The sequence below is a fragment of the Ranitomeya variabilis genome, chromosome 2, assembly GCF_051348905.1.
Source record: "Ranitomeya variabilis isolate aRanVar5 chromosome 2, aRanVar5.hap1, whole genome shotgun sequence".
NCBI lineage: Eukaryota > Metazoa > Chordata > Amphibia > Anura > Dendrobatidae > Ranitomeya > Ranitomeya variabilis.
The window spans coordinates 737,633,517-737,648,857 of record NC_135233.1 but is presented as its reverse complement, the minus strand read 5'-3'; the positions used below and the strand labels follow the sequence as shown (position 1 = coordinate 737,648,857).

Below are 15,341 nucleotides of genomic sequence, written 5' to 3'. Positions count from 1 at the left end.
CAAAATATTGGACTCCCAAAGTCACTTCAAAACTAAACAGGTCCCAAAAAAATTAGTTTTCTAAATTTCCTTCAAAAAATGAAAAATTTCTGCTACATTGTTAAACCTTCTAAAATGCTAACAAAATAAAAGAACATATTACAAATTCTACTGATGTAAAGCAGACATATGTGAAATGTTATTTATTAATGTTTTTGTGTTGTTTGACTATATGGATTAAAGGATTAATCATTTAAAGTATGAAAATTGTTATTTCTTTTAATTTTTGTAAAATTTCTGATATTTTTTATAAACAAATAAAAAACAAATAGACCTAAATTTACCATCATCATAAAGTACAATGTGTCACGAAAAAACAATCTCAAAATCAATAAGATATGTTGAATCGTTCCAGAGTTATTACCACAGAGTGACACTGGTCAGATTTAAGTTTGGCTTGGTCATTAAGGGGTTAAAGGACTTTTCTTTGTGTGTGTCTTTCTTACTTTTGACTATGGATTAGTAATGGGAATGTCTTATAGACGCCTCTCCATTACTAACCCCAGGGCTTTATGTCAGCTGACATTACAAAGCTGATGTCAACCCCAAAATATTACCCTGTGTTAGGGCTAGCGGAACGCACCAAATTATAAGAGAGATGGTATAAGGTGCGTTCGCAGCCTGGGGTCCACCGTGCAGAGATGGAACCTGCTGCTGAGTAATGACGGACTATATGGTGGTACAATGTGGATACACACACGGGTTAACTTCACCCTGTGTGAAGGAAGCAAACCCTGTTGCGTCACAGGGTCGCGGTACCGCACCAAGAGCGCAAGCAAGGAGTCTCAGGACTCTATCCCAAGACACAGGATTAGAGTACGTTCAGACCACTTGCGCTCCACACTGCAAATGAGGTGTCAGAGTAACTGAAAATATAATTTAAATGCACAAGAGTGCGTGCTGTGGCGCTTTGGCGGACGCCACTAACCACCCAGACTTGAGATAGGAAAGCGCTCTAATAGCGCACGGCGCCGCACTGGCTGCCACAGCCATTGACGCTGTATCGTGTGTTTAGAACTGATGGCTCTGTCATCCACCTTACGCGAGCAGTCATACACAAGGGAGGGGATAATTAATGAGCGACTTTCACACATCAACACACACACGATTTCAAGTATACACTAGCGCATGGCCATGCGAACCTTTTATAGCTGCAGCAAGTTAAGGACCTTCCTAGAGGACCAATGAGAACTGCTACAGTAACTGAGCAACTTCAGGACCTTCCTAGAGGACCAATAGGAGCTACTGCAGTACCTGAGCATGTGACCCCAGACCTCCACTGAGAGGTCTTCCTTTGGGCATGCTCAGAAGGGGAAAAGCAGGACTTAGTCCCAGAAAGACCTGCTCGCTGCTGAACATTGCTGGCTACAAGGACAGAGCCTGGAAGGGCAGTAGTAACCAGTCGTCCAGTATCAGCCTGAGCTAGATGCTGGGACCGACGTCTCCGCTGAGCAGACTCCACTGTGGCTGGAGAAGAATGGGAAACCACAGCGGAGATGGTTCGAGATTCCCCCTGTGCAGAGGCGGGAACTCGACACCTAACATTACCCCCCTCCTTGGACCTCGCTACACTCGAAGGCCGCAATGAGCTGTAGAGCTCGAATGTGCTCAGCAGGCTCCCAAGACCTGTCCTCTGGGCCATAACCCTTCCAGTCCACCAAATAAAATTTCTTGCCATGTACCACCTTGCACCCCAAAATAGCGTTCACCTCGTAAACGTCCGTAGACGAACCCGATGTCCCGGCAGATGACTCAGAAAACCGGGACATGTATACGGGCTTCAAGAGGGACACATGAAAGGTGTCAGTAATACCTAGGCATGGAGGAAGGGCCAGATGGTAGACCACAGGGCTAACCTGTTTGAGAACCTTGAAGGGACCCAAGTAGCGAGGTGCAAACTTAGTGGACTCAACAAGCAGCCTGATGTTACAGGCGGAGAGCCACACTAAGTCGCCAGGAGCAAAGGTCGGAGCGGGGCGCCGATGTGCATCGGTGGAGGACCTCATTCTCTCCTTGGAGGCCCGAATGGCATCCTGAGTGCGGTCCCAAATATCCCGTGCCTCTACAGCCCAGTCTGCCACCCTGGAGTCGGCAGAAAACACGGGCATGGGCACAGGGACACATGGATGCTGGCCGTAATTAAGGAGGAATGGAGTCTGACCGGTGGAGTCGGCTACGGCGTTAAGCGCAAACTCTGCCCATGGTAGCAAGGATGCCCAGTCATCCTGCCAGGCAGAAACAAAATGACGTAGATATGTGACCAGAGTCTGGTTGGCCCTCTCTACCAACCCATTCATCTCGGGATGATATGCCGAGGAGAGAATCAACTCAATACTGAGTAGACGACAAAGCTCTCTCCAGAATCGAGACGCAAACTGGGGACCCCGGTCACTGACAATTTTGTCCGGCATACCGTGTATGCGAAAGATATGTTTGATGAACAACGCTGCCAGAGCCCGTGCAGAAGGTAGCCGTGGAAGAGGCACCAAGTGCACTATTTTGGAAAAATGGTCGGTGATCACCCAGATGATGGTGCAGCTACAAGACTTGGGTAAGCCCACCACAAAATCCATCCCGACCATCTCCCAGGGCCTGTCCACCACCGGCAGGGGGCAAAGCAACCCAGCTGGCCGTTGCCGAGGAGACTTGTTCTTGGCGCAGGAGACACACGCCCAAACATAGTCTGCGACGTCACGAGCCATATGCGGCCACCAGTATGTCCTCGTCAGTAGTTCAGATGTCCCTTTGGACCCAAAATGTCCACCCACCCTGGACGAGTGAGCCCAAGAGAGAACCTCCAGACACAGACTGGATGGTACAAAAGTCTTGCCCGGAGGCACAGACTCTAGAGAAACCGGGGCCACAGTTCTCAGGCTCTCGGTGGGGACAATAAGCCGAGGCTCCTCTTCTTCCGCCTCAGATGATACAACGGAACGAGAGCGTCGGCGCGAATGTTCTTCTCCCCGGAAAGAAAATGGAGGGTGAAATGGAACCGGGAGAAGAACAAGGACCATCTGGCCTGGCGAGAATTTAACCGCTGGGCTGTTTGCAAGTACACCAAATTCTTGTGGTCTGTGAAGACTTGGAAGGGAAAACGAGCCCCCTCCAAGAGATGTCTCCACTCTGAGAAGGCCAACTTCATGGCTAGCAACTCCCTGTCCCCGATGGAATAATTCCTCTCGCCAGGCGATAGGATGGGAGCGCTAGCGAAGTGTGACTTAATGGAGTGAAAGGCCTTAGAGACCTCCTCAGACCACAATTTGGGATTTGCTCCCTTCTTGGTGAGGGCAACCAAGGGAGCTACCAAAGTTGAGAAGTGTGGAATGAACTGGCGATAGTAATTAATGAACCCCATAAAGCGCTGCACCGCTTTAAGAGAATGGGGTTCCTGCCAGTCCATCACAGCCTGTAGTTTGGCAGGATCCATAGCCAATCCCTGGGCGGAGATGATATAGCCCAGGAAAGGTAAGGACTCCTGCTCAAACACACATTTCTCCAACTTTGCGTAGAGGGAATTTGCCCGTGGGAGATCGAAGACTCTGCAAACATCTCTCCGGTGGGAGTCAATATCTGGAGAATAGATGAGAATATCATCCAGATAGACTACGACCGAGGTGGAGAGCAAATCCCGGAAGATGTCATTCACAAAGTCTTGGAAAACGGCTGGGGCATTACAGAGCCCAAAGGGCATCACCAGATATTCATAGTGCCCATCCCTGGTGTTAAAAGCCGTCTTCCATTCGTCCCCCTCACGGATGCGAATCTGGTTGTAAGCACCCCGCAGATCTAGTTTAGTAAATATCCTTGCTCCCCGAAGCCTATCAAAGAGCTCAGATATCAGGGGCAGGGGATACTTGTTCTTAACGGTGATGGCGTTAAGACCCCTGTAATCTAAGCATGGACGTAGTTCCCCGTTCTTCTGCACAAAGAAGAACCCAGCCCCTGCAGGTGACACTAACTTCCTAATGAATCCTCTTGAAAGATTTTCCTGGATGTACTGTGACATTGCCTCCATCTCCGGGAGAGATAACGGATAGACTCGACCCCGGGGAGGCTCAGCACCAGGCAAGAGATCAATAGGACAGTCATAGGGGCGGTGACGCGGAAGGGTCTCCGCAGCCCTTTTGGAGAACATGTCCGCATAGGGCCAATATTGCTTGGGGAGAGAGGATAGATGTGTGGGTACCTCAGTAGTAGCAATCTGAACACATTCCCTCTGACATCTACCCCCACAAGCTTCACCCCATCCCAAAATTCTGCCTGTGGACCACTCAATATGAGGAGAGTGGTCCCGTAGCCAAGGTATACCTAACAGGACCTCATCAATTCCCTCAGGAATGACGAGCAGAGATATGGTTTCCTGATGAGATGGCGATATGGACAGAGAAAAATTGATGGTCTGGTGTGTTATCTGTGAGGGCAGTGTCGACCCATTTACCACTCGTACGGTTACTGGTTGAGTTAACATTACCAGGGGAATTGCGTGACGTTGGGCGAAGGCAGAAGACATAAAATTGCCCTCAGCCCCAGAATCCACGCAGACCTCCACTGAGTGGGTAAATGAGCCAATAGTAATTGTCCCCTTAAAGGACAATTTGGAGGCAAACTTCACCGTGTCTAGTGTACCTCCACCTACTACCACTAGACGCTGACGTTTCCTCGACCGCTGGGGACATCTGGTGGCAAGATGTCCTGACTGCTGGCAAACATGACAAACCTGGAGTGCACGAGCGGTCCGGGACTTAGATCCCGCTCGTGACACTTCCATGGCCTCATGTGACTCAGGGCCCTGGACTGGAGATTCCAAAGGTTTGGTGAAGGTGGGAGCCAGCCGAAACCTCTGCCTACACTGGGCTCGCTCTAACTTCCGCTCGTGAAAACGGAGGTCAATACGAGTGGACACAGCTATTAACTCCTCCAGTGTGGCGGGAATCTCCCTAGTGGCCAGAGCGTCCTTCACGTGGTCAGCCAGCCCCCTCCAAAATATCGGAATAAGGGCTTTATCCGACCACTCCAGCTCAGATGCTAGGGTGCGAAAGTGGACGGCAAAATGGCTGACCAAGGACGAGCCCTGAGTCAATGCCAACAGTTGGAGCGCCGTATCATGGGTGTCACGAGGTCCTAAAAAGACCTGTTTCAGAGTGCTCAGGAACAACGAAGCACTCTGCACCACATGATCGCCACGCTCCCACAGAAGCGTAGCCCACTCCAACGCCCTGTCCGACAGGAGAGACACAATAAATCCCACCTTAGCCTGCTCTGTGGGGAAACGAGTGGCCAGAAGCTCGAGATGTATAGAGCACCGACTCACAAAACCCCTACAAGACTTACTATCACCAGAAAATTTTTCTGGCAGCGGGAGGCGAGATAGAGTCGGAACAGCGGTGGCAGTGGACAAGGTTGCTGCAGCCACGCTAGCAGCCTGAACAGCAACTGCGGTTACATCCACAGATGAGGTTGTGCGCTCGAGAGCCGCCAACCTACCCTCCAGCTGCTGGATGTACAGCAAGGATTGCTGTTTGTCCGTCATTACTAGCCAGACCCTGGCGCTAGTGTAATGTTAGGGCTAGCGGAAAGCACCAAATTATAAGAGAGATGGTATAAGGTGCGTTCGCAGCCCGGGGTCCACCGTGCAGAGATGGAACCTGCTGCTGAGTAATAACGGACTATATGGCGGTACAATGTGGATACACACACGGCTTAACTTCACCCTGTGTGAAGGAAGCAAACCCTGTTGCGTCACAGGGCCGCGGTACCGCACCAAGAGCGCAAGCAAGGAGTCTCAGGACTCCATCCCAAGACACAGGATTAGAGTACATTCAGACCACTTGCGCTCCACACCGCAACTGGGGTGTCAGAGTAACTGAAAATATAATTTAAATGCACAAGAGTACGTGCTGTGCCGCTTTGGCGGACGCCACTAACCACCCAGACTTGGGATAGGAAAGCGCTCTAATAACGCCGCACTGGCGGTCACAGCAATTGACGCTGTATCGTGTGTTTAGTACTGATGGCTCTGTCGGGCGCTAGATAGCAAACATCCACCTTGCGCGAGCAGTCATACACAAGGCAGGGAATGATTAATGAGCGACTTTCACACATCAACACACACGATTTCAAGTATACACTAGCACATGGCCGTGCGGCCATGCGAACCTTTTATAGCTGCAGCAAGTTAAGGACCTTCCTAAAGGACCAATGAGAATGCTACAGTAACTGAGCAACTTCAGGACCTTCCTAGAGGACCAATAGGAGCTACTGCAGTACCTGAGCATGTGACCCCAGACCCCCACTGAGAGGTCTTCCTTTGGGCACGCTCAGAAGGGGAAAAGCAGGAGTTAGTCCCAGAAAGATCTGCTCACTGCTGAACATTGCTGGCTACAAGGACAGAGCCTGGACGGGCAGTAGTAACCAGTCGTCCAGTATCCGCCTGAGCTAGACGCTGGGACCGACATCTCCGCTGAGCAGACTCCACTGCGGCTGGAGAAGAATGGGAGACCGCAGCGGAGATGGTTTGAGATCCCCCCTGTGCAGAGGCGGGAACTCGACACCTAACACCCTGCTTTCCAAAACACCAGGGCAAGCAGGAAGAGCCGAACAAAGCGCCAGAATTGGCTGAAGAGGGCCAAATATTCATGGGCCTTCCCAACATGAGAATACCAGTCCTCAGCTGTCTGCTTTAGCTTGGCAGGTAATCAAAAATGTAGGGGGGGGGGCCACATTTTTTCAATTAGCTATTTAAATAATAAAAAAAAAACACATGGGGCAACTCTGTTTTTGATAACAAGCCAAGATAAACCAGATAGCTGAGGGCTGCAGCCAGCAGCTGTCTGTTTTAGCTGTGCTTGTTACAAATAAGAGGGAACCCCACGTCTTTTTTTTATTATTTTTTACACGGTTCACCAACCAATTACAGCCATGCCAATACTTGACATGGCTGGAATGAGGCTGGAAGTGCCCACACAGGAAAGGCTTCTTGATAGGCTGCCATGCAGCCTTGCAACAAGTTTTTTGAGCTGCCAAACTCGAACAGTAACACGGACTTCCGGGAGAAGTCCAAGTTCGAGTATGAGCAAGGCCGCTAGGTGTCCGGTACGAACCCCAAACTTTATAGTTGAGTTTTGCCCATCTCTAATGCTGAATACTTACACTGACAATTAAAAGGGTAACAATGTTTTGAACTTTTGACTTTCAGGTTCTCACCATAGACTACAGCTTTTAACATGAGACTATAATCATTTTATAGATATCATCTTTGGCTATCTCATACATAAATTTGACTTGCAAATATTTAGCATACGATTAGTCATGCAGATTCGTTGTTATGTCACTGCATTATTACCATTTTGCTTTTAGTGGCGGGAAAAACTTTTTCTTCCTGTATACTACAAATTACAACCTGTTCTCACATTCCCTAATTGCTCAGTGTATTATTAGTTGATTCGCAATTGAAAGGTCACTGGTTCGAATTGTGGAGCAGCCATGAAGATGTCCCAAGGAAAGAGAAACAGCCTCATGCAGCTAATCGATAGCGGTCTCTTGGCCAAGAAAATTGACAAACTGCATCATGTGAGTGCTTGACAGTTGGAAGAATATGAAATGAAGTCAAGAGGTGGACATCTATGCAAAATATCATCATAAGGGCTATCAGTTCTGGCGTGACAAACACTGCAGTGGAGGTGGCTCTTATGCTTCGTTACAGTGAGATTACAGACGTCCATGCAAGCACTACGAGATGCACGTTACATAAGTCTGGAATGGTGGCCAGGAAAGAGGTGAAGAAGCCTCGACTTCAATATCGTCATAAGAAGCGTAGACTTGAGTTTGCAAAAATGTATGAAAAGTGGACAGAAGAAAATGGGAAACAGGTGATTCGTAGCGATGAGATGAAAGTCAATAGACTAGGCTCCTATGGGTGCAAACGTGTCTGAAAGAAAATGGAAAAAAAGGACTAACAGATCGATAAATTGAAGGAACTGGCAATTTTGGTGGCGGAAGTCTGACGATATGGGGTTGTTTCACAGCAAAACTCGTTGAAAACTTGACCAAGACATATGGTGGTTTCAATGCTGAGTGACATGTGAGTATCATCCAAGACAATTTACTTTGTATACTTGAGTACTATGAGTATGAAAAGGACAACAGTGTTCCAGCAGGACAACAACCCGAAGTGTACGTCGAGATTGGGGAAAAATAGTTCAATGGCAATGAAGTAGAGGTGCTGGATTGACCACCGCATTTCCCAGACCTCAATACTTGACATGGCTGGAATGAGGCCGGAAGTGCCCACACAGGAAAAGCTTCTTGATTGGCTGCGCTGCAGCCTTTCAACAAGCTTTGTTTGAGCTGCCAAACCCGAACAGTAACATGGGTTTTTTCTGACTAATCACAGTTTTGCTAACTGAAATGTACTTTTTCTCTAGGTTCTGAATGAAGAAAATGACTATGATATATGAAGGATCACACCTGTTTCTCATGACAAAATCCCATAATTCTGTTTGGGGGCTGTCTTAACATAAATGTTACAGATTATTTAAAGACACAAGTTCCAGACAAGAGACACCACCTAGTTTCCCACAAATTTATTTACTTTTATAAATCTGAAGAACTTTTTAGCCCATTTTATACCAGGGAAAGTATGTCTGCTATCTCTAACATCATATCCTTCCACCATCCAAAACGGAATCTCTTCAAAACTGAACTCCTCGTTTTTCCTCTTTATTCAACTATCTGTACCAGATATTGCAATTGCCTTGTGTGGTTCAACCATAACTCCCAAACAGCATGCTCGTTGTCTTGGAGTCATATTTAAAAGAAAAAAAGGTTTTGATACCAGGTCAGCCAGTTGAAAAAAAAATAATTGTTCTCAATGGCAGAAACAAAATAATAATCTTGCAGTTATGATACCTTTAAATGGCTAACAAAAATAAAATAAATTATGTTACAAAGTAAGCTTTCTGGACTTCTTAGATCTCTTTGTCAGGAATGGTATAACAAAGTATCTGAAGAAACACAAATATACAGTGGGTACAGAAAGTATTCAGACCCCTTTAAATTTTTCACTCTGTTTCATTGCAGCCATTTGGTAAATTCAAAAAAGTTCATTTTTTTCTCATTAATGTACACTCTGCACCCCATCTTGACTGAAAAAAAACAGAAATATAGTAATTTTTGCAAATTATTAAAAAAGAAAAACTGAAATATCACATGGTCATAAGTATTCAGACCCTTTGCTCAGTACTGAGTAGAAGCACCCTTTTGAGCTAGTACAGCCATGAGTCTTCTTGGGAATGATGCAACAAGTTGTTCACACCTGGATTTGGTGATCCTCTGCCATTCGTCGTTGCAGATCCTCTCCAGTTCCATCAGGTTGGATGGTGAACGTTGGTGGACAGCCATTTTCAGGTCTCTCCAGAGATACTCAATTGAGTTTAAGTCAGGGCTCTCCCCTCCAGGCCACTTAAAACCTTTGGATCTGCAAACGGCACGATATTGATAATATCCACTATGCCAGTTAAATTGTTCTGATGAAGGTCCGGATGTGGACCGAAAAGATTCAAACCTTTTGCTTTACGGATGCACAATAAATAATTTGTTTTTTCAAGCCACAATACTATTTGAGTGCCAAGTTATTTTCTATTTTTGTCTTTTTTTCAGTCAAGCTGGGGTGTAGAGTGTACATTAATGTGAAAAAAATGAACTTTTTTGAATTTACCAAATGGCTGTAATGAAACAAAGAGTGAAAAATGTAAAGGGGTCTGAATACTTTCTGTACCCACTATATACACAAAAAGAGACATGACATATTAAATGGACATTTAACAAAAACTGAGCTCAGAGACTGAATCCTTCACTAGCTTAGATAAGTGGTGTGAAAGATTTATTGTCGCAGACATGAAGGCCTCACTGTCTCTGGAGCAGATTCCTCAGATTTTGTAGATAGATTGGCATACATTTTTGTTCAAACTTTTGCTCACAGACCCCTAGGTGTGATTTTGTGATTTGAAGCAGCCTTTTAATATAATAACTTTCATATTGTTTATGTTGTGTCCTAGATCACAGAAATATTTAGCCACAGGTTGATGGTTTTGTTTTGTCTGTATTCCTGTGGCGATGAGATCTTATCTTTGCTTTCTGTCCTATTTCTCCAACATAGAGAACTCCATTCGGACAAATAGTGCACACAATTAACACCACATAGTCGTATTTGACATAGAACTTTCCCTACATCCAATCATTAACTTGCCCATGTTATCAACATCTTAAAAACATCTCCAGAATCTGACCTTTCCTCACCTTTGAAAGTGCAAAAACTCTGTTACGCTAAGGCTACTTTCACACATCAGGTTTTTGCCGTCAGGCACAATCCGGCGAATTTTGAAAAAAACGGATCCGTTTTTTTTCTCGTAGACTTGTATTAGTGCCGGATTGCAACGTATGGCCTCACGTTTCATCTGTTTTTTGCAGGATCCGTTGAAAATTCATTTTCCGGCGGCCGGAGAAAACGGACATAGGAACGTTTTTTCTGTATGTCGAAAAACCGGACAGCGACGGATCCGGCGAAAAACGGATGAAATGTGTGGTCAAATGATGGAATCCGGCGACGGATTCCATTTTTTTAAACAAATCATGCATTTTCCATTCTGGAGTCTCTCTCTCTCTCCGTTTTTTTCAAAATTCGCCAGATTGTGCCAAAAAAACTGATGTGTGAAAGCAGCCTAATCCAGTCTTGTTTGGACTATTGAAATGATCTACTGATTGGTCTCCCTCTTACCAAACTTTCTCCTCTGTATTCTGTCCTGAATGCGACAGCCAGGGTCGTATTTTTGTCCAGCCTCTTCACCGTTGCCTCCACCTTGCGACATTCATTGCACTTGTTACACATTCACTACAGCATAGAATACAAATTTATCTCTCTCTCCCACAAATCTCTCCACAGTCCTGCACCACCCTATACATCTCCTCCCTCATCTCTGTCTATAACAGTACCCGTGCTATCCATTGTGCAACGGATCTAAGACTAACATTCGCCATAATCCGAACCTCCCACCTCCGTGTCCAAGACTTCTCTTGTGCTGCACCAGTTTTCTGGAATGCACTACCCCAGACGATCTGATTAATATCTAACCCCCACATTTTTAAGTTTATCTGTCTCCACATCATCCATGCACCCAAAAGTATGTACCCACTGAACGCCCCCTGAACGTAAGAATCAACTAACACATACGGAACATCAAAAAGAAATTTGTTGGACACTCCTTGTCCAAACATTTTATGGAACACCACGGAGGTTTAGTGAAAGATATAACAGTAACTGGCATAGAACTGGTTAAGAAACATTGGAGAAAAGGCGATTTTATAAAGCAGATGTCACGGGCTGAGAGACGTTGGATATTCTTACTGGATTCTTTAAAATCGAAAGGGTTAAACAGCGAGGTTGAATTATTTGACTTCTACTAACCCACACCTGAAAAGCATTAGTTAGGAACCACACCATGAGGAGGACCATCCCTGATAAAGGAAACCACAGATTTCAGAAATGAGTAGGAAACAGTGGTCCTCTCAGCGCCTCTTACCATAAGTCACGCAGGCTACACGTGACCACCTACGTCACACAGGTCCTGCAACTACTGGCCTCCATCCATGCACAGGATTCCACTGCAGCGCTTGGACGCCCACATCCGACTGGAAGAGCCGCACGTGGCGTCTGTCACCGGCCAGGACAGCGCTCCGCTCCCCTACCTGTCCTCACACATCCACCGAGCAATAAGCAAGCGACACTCCTCTCGCCGTCGTACCTGTGATGAGGCAACTTTTCCAACAGGTGAAAGGTAATTAACTGTTTTTAACCTAGTGAATAAGATTATGATTTAGTGGAGCCCTTCTCATATTGATTTAGGCATTCTGCAACCAACAGGCGTTGAACTGATACATGCAATTAAAGACTTGTCGGGGTCCCCAAGTATCCCACGCGCACGTGTGCCACTATTTATTGTTGAAAGAAAAGGGTTATATAGCTTGGTCCAAGGAGCGCCGAAAGAAAACTCTGACACCAGAGTCAGAGACCAAGCTATATAACCCCTTTCTTTTGACTTTTTGTCCTCCATCGGAGGTTTTCAGCTGGAGCTGTGGGGGGACTCTGCACCCTTCCCCTCTTTGGGGCTACCTCTTCCAGCACTCCTAACTAAACTGCCCATCACTGACTGACTATTTATTGTTGGACGCTCTGCTTGTTTGTCACCCCGATGCCCATATCCTGCTTATTTTTTGGTTGTGACTCTTTATTATTAGTATTATTCATCTTTAGGTGCATTATTCGTTCTGCCCTATCTCCCTCCCGGGTAAGATTCCTAACGCAAATACTATTCGACATTTACGTGCATAAATTGAGTATTACTACTTTTCTTATTTTATAACATTGGCAGCTATTTTATAGGGTTGTGCATTTCTTGTGATGAATATAAAAAAAAAAGTTGTATGTTGCAGAATGGAATAAGCACAGGTTTCCCTAAAACAAAAAAAAGCTGCAGGTTTTTCAAAAAGCTTAAGAAAAAAGAATAAAACAAAATGCTCTTCCTGCTCAGAATAACGCAACAAGCTCTTCTGCGATAACTTTCTGACATATTTTCCGGCTAGGTGAGACAGCTAAAGGATAACTTAACTGAAATAACTTTACTTCAAGTGTCTAAGTGAGCGATGTAATGAAATCTGTTTGCTGTGCTAGCTGTCTCCGGATTGGGCTGTAATTACACCACAGAAGGAAGAAAGGTAGCTGAGTCTCAATCTCGATCATTTGTGTAAACTCAGCCTTCTTGTCAACGATGTTCTCACGTTGCATGCATGCAAACCACAAAAATCATCTCCAATGAACAAAACAGAGACAGGCTCGAGTTCCAGGCTTGTGATTACCTTATATTCTGTCACTGAAGTTTTCAGAGTTGTTTCATCTGACAAACTAAGGTTAGGAAAGAAACCCATTCAGATACTGGATAACCGCACATAGCAGAGGAAATCCATTCATTGTATACAAACGCCGCTCCAGCTGGTAATCCTATACGGTTTGTATTTGTAAAAACATAATTTATTAGAACGTGCTTTAGAATGATATGTTTCCGATAAAAATGAATTATTTTACAGATGTCATTAAAAAACAAGATGAAATAAAACAAAGATCAATTTATTATATAAATGATATATTTTCCTCTGTTGTTCACCCTAACAAAAGGTGAAATTAGAAAATAATATACCCACAAGACATTGTATGTTCCTACTGGTCACATCCAGTGCGGGAAATACATTGACAATTTAAACAGAGACAAATTTTTTAAAAAAATCATAAAATGTAAAAAATATTCTTTCCATTTCAGACGTTCTGGTAAACACGTTGGAGAAGAGTTGTGCGGTAACAGTAACGGAAATGCATCAGCTGCCATCAGGGAGTTACACCAAAGCAAAGCATCTAGGCAATGCTGATACCTTCTGGCCACCTAATCTGTTACCAGGTTTTGGCCACCTAATCTGAGAGCAGCATAATACAGAGGCACAGGCCTGATGGGGAGACATGCTGGGAGTCAGAGGCTTCTGGTCCATTAAGAGTGCACATGGGGACTGGAGCAAGATTTGTGGCGTAAGGAATGATGCCGCTTGCCATGGATTCAATTTGATGAGCAAGCATTGCTGCGCCCAACTCCACATATTTTGTCAGCTGTGCAAAAAAGTCTCAAAATTTTAGCACAGCTTCAAGTTGCACCAAAATTTGGCAAATTTTCCAAGAATTTTATGACCCAGTTCTGGAGTATAAACGTTAATTAATTGGGTCCAGATACTCTAATTCCACGCTGTGTCACTTACTGGCTTGCTTGCTGTAGTTTTTATAAAATGTCTGTTTTATTAGCAGGAGACGATCACTAGTGGGTTCGTAAATCTGCAGCAATGCAGTCCTCCATATTCATGAGCTCTGGAAACCCCCACTTTCGCCACTGTTAGCAGCTTTCTGCCTATGCACAGTTTACACAGCGGTGTGGGCGGGGTTGTACAGAGCTCAGCATTCAGAGAACTGTTAGATATGCAGCAGATATAACTGTGATTTATCAAAACTGCCAGCAGTAAAGTAAGTGATACACTGCTGGAATCAGGGTCTCTGCCCCTACATAATACTGCTCTCAAAAGTGGTATCAAAAACCTGATGACAGATTTCCTTTAAATGAGTGCATATAATTTATTCCTTCCATTAGACATCATTATTAACTAGCAGCACATTACATAATACATAAACTGGAAAAGGCTCCTTTTTTTAATAGTGTCTTAGAATTAAACTGAATTGCCATCGCTGTAGAAAGTCCAGGGCACGAATAGCGGCTGAAGAGCGTCACATTTCATGCTAATGAGGAGTGTCCTTGATGTGGGCATACACTGCATGGTACTGTGGAGCTCAGTGTGGGGGGGAGATTTCCTATTGACACCTGCAGAATCCCACCCCTTCTGTCCTCCCAGGAGCAGGAAAACCACAGGCCACCACGCTGGCGCCATCCCCGGCTATGTCCAATCAATAACAACTTATTTCCTGGCCATTTGCTGAGGTCACAGCAGCAAACCTCATTAATTATTTCTACTAGTTCAGCCTCAAGTGTGCTTCTGGCATGACAAGAGAAAATGATTTGACCTTTTTTTTTCCTCTTATTCTATTTTTATCAGAAGCAATCCAAACAAGATAAAAAAACAGGCAGTACATCCACTGCTCAATGTAATGAATGAGAAAAGGAAAGAAAACAAGTCCGATGGTGACTACCCCATACTTTGCTGGATGATCAGGGTTATGAATGGAAAGGAAATGAAAAAGAAAATAAAACTAAGCAGCAGGAATGGTCTGCTGACAATGTCACGGAAATCTGGTCACAGCATATACGATGTTCTCTAAGGCAGATCTGGCCTTCGAAGGAGGGAAGCAATGTAGGTTCTCCAGAGCTTTGTTTCCATGGTAACGGCACAGGTCAATCGCTGCAGTCACACCTTTGCCAGCCTTGATTGCCTCTTGCAACTGTCAGAAAGCACAGGCATACATGAAATGCGTGGCACACTGCCACATGGCACACAATACTTTTATTACACATGATGAATAAGAATCTCACCCCTATTGTTCTCCACAAAGAGAAAAGCCATCACCGCTATAACTCACGGCTGTGACGATGACGGCATAAAGACATCACGCTGAACCAACCTGAGACAGCTTGTTTTGTTTAGTTAAGTGATGGGGGACGTTATGGTCTTCTCAGTCTGGAAGCTGCAAAGTTAAAATTGCTACC

General features: G+C 45.2%; 1 protein-coding gene across 3 annotated transcripts in view; it reads right to left on the bottom strand.

Annotated features, from left to right (window-relative positions):
• Positions 1-13,200: 13,200 nt before the first annotated feature.
• Positions 13,201-15,341, bottom strand: part of PDSS2 (decaprenyl diphosphate synthase subunit 2) — a 392,099-nt gene continuing 389,958 nt past the window's right edge. For all 3 annotated transcript variants that reach the window (XM_077289618.1, XM_077289619.1, XM_077289621.1), the window contains exon 9: positions 13,201-15,076. In XM_077289618.1, coding sequence (XP_077145733.1) covers positions 14,918-15,076 — 159 coding nt within the window. In that variant the 3' untranslated portion in view covers positions 13,201-14,917. The remainder of the gene's footprint in view (positions 15,077-15,341) is intronic.